The sequence below is a fragment of the Limulus polyphemus genome, unplaced genomic scaffold, assembly GCF_000517525.1.
Source record: "Limulus polyphemus unplaced genomic scaffold, Limulus_polyphemus-2.1.2 Scaffold6648, whole genome shotgun sequence".
NCBI lineage: Eukaryota > Metazoa > Arthropoda > Merostomata > Xiphosura > Limulidae > Limulus > Limulus polyphemus.
The window spans coordinates 28,801-34,338 of NW_013672258.1; the positions used below are offsets into that span (position 1 = coordinate 28,801).

General features: G+C 34.0%; 1 protein-coding gene across 1 annotated transcript in view; it reads left to right on the forward strand.

Moving 5' to 3' along the window:
• LOC106473931 (lipopolysaccharide-induced tumor necrosis factor-alpha factor homolog) overlaps window positions 1-2,454 on the forward strand; it is a 9,252-nt gene extending 6,798 nt beyond the window's left edge. The window contains exon 3 of the mRNA XM_013934621.2: window positions 1,949-2,454. Within this exon, the coding sequence (XP_013790075.1) occupies window positions 1,949-2,051 (103 nt within the window). The 3' untranslated portion in view covers window positions 2,052-2,454. The remainder of the gene's footprint in view (window positions 1-1,948) is intronic.
• Window positions 2,455-5,538: the final 3,084 nt, after the last annotated feature.

Genomic DNA, 5,538 nt, shown 5'->3' on the forward strand with positions numbered 1-5,538 from the left:
AGGTAACACCCCCTGTGTTAACAGTAGTGACACATTTGGCATACTGAATCTGCTTTACCTTACAGGTAACACCCCCTGTGTTAACAGTAGTGACACATTTGGCATACTGAATCTGCTTTACCTTACAGGTAACACCCCCTGTGTTAACACTAGTGACACTCGAGATGGTACCGTTTAGGTACAAAAGTTCATAGATTCCTATGGAGTCACGTGATTTTGTCATAAGATCTACTTTTATGTTTTCTGACTTGTTCATTTGCTGTTAAACGCAAAGCTACAGAATGGGTCATTTATGCTGTGAAAATCGTAAGTATCGGAACCCGATTTTTATCGTTGTAAGCCCTCGGTTTAATGCTGAGCTACCAAGGGGGGGGGGGCGGCATATTGTTTGAAAAAGTTAGTTTCGTGAGAATAATATCATGTAATACTTAGTTTCACCGCTAATCGTTCCGTTAAGTATATAAACGTATAACTTAAACTTAGTTTCACTGCTAATCGTTCCGTTAAGTATATAAACGTATAACTTAAACTTAGTTTCACCGCTAATCGTTCCGTTAAGTATATAAACGTATAACTTAAACTTAGTTTCACTACTAATCGTTCCGTTAAGTATATAAACGTATAACTTAATTTTTAACGAATTAGTAGTGATAAATATCACACCTAGATGTTTGTATCTTAACATCACAAGACGGTCCTTAAACGTTTATAGCTATTATTGCACGAATATCGTACTTGTATCAAGAAAGTCCTTGGTATAACTTGACTACAGTTGACAAACAATGATGCAGTCAAATTTCTGTTCCCAATTCTTTTCTAGCCAGCTTTTTCAACATCTTGTAATAGTCGCTAGTAAAAAGGATTGTTTTTTTTTCTTTGTTTTTTTTCGAATTTTGCGCAAAGCTACACGAGAGCTATCTGCGCCAGCCGTCCCTAATTTAGCAGTGTAAGACTAGAGGAAAGGCAGCTGGTCATCACCACCCACCGCCAACTCTTGGGCTACTCTTTTACCAACGAATAGTGGGATTGACCTTGACATTATAACGCCCCCACAGCTGAAAGGTTTGGTGGGACGGGGGGATTCGAACCCGCGACCCTCAAATTGCGAGTCGAGTGCCCTAACCATCTGGCTATTGCGGGCCTATTAAAAAGGAAATATGTTATCAATGTAAAAGGTTCTTGCACACATTGTTTTTATGTGAACAGTAATTAATGCATAATACGTCTTTCTTGTAGTTTGCTATAACTAGTTAACACTGTTATTATGATAAATACTTTACTTTCCAGTTACACATCGGGGTGTCCCCTGGTGGCACAGCAGTAAGGCTATGGACTTACACCGCCAAAGTCCGGGATTCGATTCCCTGCGGTGTACACAACAGGTAGTCTAGTGTGGCTTTGCTCGAAAACATACACACTGGGATGGGAGGAGGAATTATTATAAATTAAAAACTTGCTGTTCCTGATCAGACCTTGGAAAACACTGTTTGTTCTATTCAAAATTCTATAACTTATTTTCATTTAGGCTTCCGTTAATATTTTATTTTCCTTACAATAATCCCTTTTGGTTTGCTGTAAGAACATTTCTCTGATAGTCAGCTTAAAGAGCATCTTTATATGTGCTGCGACCTGTTTGAAGTCAAACAGCAGGCCCTCCCAAATTGAAAATTACAGCACAATGATGAACCAATGATCCAAACATTGTACAGATATCGACAGAAGTTCGGAAAATGATTAAAACAAACAAACTTTAACCTCAAATTGTTTAATTACGTTAAACAATATTATTGGCCCCCTCCTTTCGGTTCGTTTAAAGATCAATAACTGTATACCAAACGAAACATTTCAATGGCTTATTTGGATAAAAATCACATGAAGTTTGTTAATCGTGTTTTCAAAGTAAATGCTGTAAAATTAAAGTTCTGTTTTCTTGTTATTCTTCACATAGTTGTCCTTGTTTCTTCATACCACTTATAATCGACACTTGTAAGGACACTCGTCATTCCTGTCCAAGCTGTAACGCTACTGTCGGAATTGCCAAGAAGCTTTGAGTCCAAAGGTACCAACTGCGTCACGACAACAAACTTTTGAAACAGTTTATAATTTTCTTTCGATTTAATTAAAATGTTGTACAAGCGGAATGAATTAATTTTACCTATGGGCCTAAGGAATTTATCATAATTTAAAAAGGTTCGTATTTTTTTGTGTTTTTTAACAACGTGTATTTAGTCTTTCAATGTATATCAAATATAAACGTGGCACTATTTTTTTTTCTAAAAATTTCTAAGTCAAGTTCTTCTCGCCAGTTACCAAGAAGTCTTTGAAAGAAAATAAATAACATTTATTTTAATTTTAATAAAATAAAAACCACATGAAATAAAACCACATGAAACTACTAATGAAGTTGTGTTGTATAAACGTAAAAACTGATTTAAAAAAAGTTTCTGACAAGTGTAATGAGTTAAGACTGAACTTTGTGTGTGCGTGTGTATATATACATATATATTTCTGTCCTTTTTATTCAATCTATAAAGTCTTATAATTATTACACTAAATTGCATAGATATCATTAAAATACATTTGTAATTAAACTGTTTAACAAACTTTCAACGTTTTGTGTGTTTGTTGTCAGAAATATTAGTTTTATCAGTCATTAAATAATTAGTTTATCATTTAATGACTAATAAAATTAAATCAGTTTATTTTTCCCGTCTTCAAAACTTTTAAAATGTTCACTAAAAATTATTGTTCAAGACTGAATACTTTCAAATTTTCTTAAGGCCGTAAACATTTCAAGATAAACGAATTTCTCTTACCCTCCCCTTTTTTTTCAGATTTTATAACAATTATCTTTTCTCATAAAGTAATATTAACTACGCAGTAAAATTCAATATCCAGTAATAAAGCCTCTTTACGGACTTGTACTGCTAAAAACTGGTTTCGATACCCGTGGTGAGCAGAGCACGGATAGCCCTTTGTGCAGCTTTGCTCTTGATGTCAAACAACAACAAAAATCGAACAAAACAGTCCGACAATAATATAGCTTGGTTTGAAATGTGAATGAATTTGGTAATTAATTAATACTTGTCATAAAACATTATGTTTGGCCTATTATTGTTTTAACGTTACATTCTTTTTCTAGTCCTTCAGCCCAGGCGGTTGTGACACAACAAAGTAGTGGTTGATACACAATTTGTATAAAGTATTTATTACACCAACAACTGTTAGTGTGAACGCCTTTTACAAGCTGGCGAAACATTCTTCTAATTAATTACAAATGTATTTTTTTTAAATAACACTTTTTGGTGTTCCTATTCTCACTTCCTAATTTAAAAAACCTCAAACTGGCTGTGGCCATCGTCTGCTCATTCCCACTTTATTCTTTACTTTGATCCAATTATAGACTTGAGTTTTATCAATATCTAATCCTTTCTAAATACTCAATGAATTTAAAAGTTTCAAAAATCAGTGGTTTTGAGGCTATTCGTTTGGCCCACCCTTTACTAATCAGATAGCTGTAATGCCTCCATTAAGCAAAGTATGACTATTGGAGCTTCCTGTCTCACTTATGATGTCGTGCATTTTGTTAGGGTCACGTAATTTGATTATATATATGTATCTGTATTGGGTTGCTGAAACAAAGTTTACAACAGAGAAAGCTCGTAAAAGGCGTTCTCATTATAGCGATTGTTGCATGAATATTATCTAAACCAATATTTAGTGCGTAAAATTAAATAAAGTACTGTAACTAATATCCCAAGAAGTTTTGCCAAGTCGGTGTTATTTCGACTTTTTTTTTGTTGTGTATTTTTAAAAATTGAAAAACCTTTTACTACGCAGAATATACTATACAGTTATAGGAGCGCACTATCTTTTTGATTACTTAAAACAAAGAGCGATAATATAAAAAAAATATTTTAGTAACCTGAATGTGACTATGATAAGATTAATCATGCGGTGAAACGTTTCATGTCGAATTGTACATGTATACGTGTGTATGTGTATTTTAACATGTTTGTTTGTTTTAACACACAACCTTTGGCCAATGGCTGTTAGTGCTGTATGCATTGCTAAGCATGTTAGAGACTTCTAATTTACTTTTTTTCTGCCCAAAAGAAAAATGACTGGGACGAGAAAAAGGTGGTTCAGCTGTAGGCTTAAAGACTTATAACGCTGAAAATCGAGGCTCGATCCTTGCGGTTGTTATAACGTAGGTAGTCCGTTCTACAACAGGCCTTTTTTCAGCATTGTTTGCGTGAACAAATTCAATGATTGTGATAAGTCAAAACAGGATTATTCGAGTTTCTTAAAATGTCACGAAATTGTTCTAGATGTATATATCATTTATTTTTCCCATTAGATGAGTTATAAGTATGATTCTGTAGAATCAGTATTCAACTTTCTTCACGCATATTATCTGACATGCTGTTTAAACGATATGATTTTTGAAGACCCATATAGGTAACTGATATCGCTTCGTTGAGAGAAGAAAATGAGATTTTATCCTTTATCAAACGGTTAAAAAATTTAAAAATAAAAACAAAATGGTTATTTACATGTAAACCACGAAACAATTATTTTAGGATAACGTATCAAAACTCTGATTAATCTGTTGTGTGTTTCTTCTAAGAAGTGCATTCTAGTAACCCAGCGATAAGCTTAAGGACTTAAAACACTAAAAATTGGTGCTCAGAACCCGCGATGAGCACAGAGCATTGTGTAGCTTTGCTCTTAACACTCCACAGAGCTCGATAAATGAATGGATCGGCTGTAAGTCTACGGACTTACAACGCTACAATCCGGAGTTCGATTTCCTGCGGTGGACGCAGTAGAAAGCTCATGGTGGCTTTACTCCATAAAACAACAACAAAGAAAGTAAAATATACCCATTAGAGAAGTAATGTGTATCATTTTCTGATAACCATGGTGGCTTTACTCCATGAAACAACAACAATAAACGTAAAATATACCTATTAGAGAAGTAACGTGTATCATTTTCTGATAACCATGGTGGCTTTACTCCATGAAACAACAACAATAAACGTAAAATATACCTATTAGAGAAGTAATGTGTATCATTTTCTGATAACCATGGTGGCTTTACTCCATGAAACAACAATAAACGTAAAATATACCCATTAGAGAAGTAATGTGTATCATTTTCTGATAACCATGGTGGCTTTACTCAATGAATCAACAACAATAAACGTAAAATATACCCATTAGAGAAGTAATGTGTATCATTTTCTGATAACCATGGTGGCTTTACTCCATGAAACAACAACAATTAACGCAAAATATACCCATTAGAGAAGTAATGTGTATCATTTTCTGATAACCAGCGCAGAATTATTCCTCATATTTACTTAGATGTAATTTGCCAAGTTTTAGAAAATAGTTTAAGGTTTCTATCGGTTATCAGAGTTAGATTTCAAGTGTTTTGTGATGCACGTCGATCGTACGCACACCCAATGAACTATATTTTAATTCAGTTCACTCGTTGGTTATCATTAATTTGGGTGGGAAGTTTCCACATCA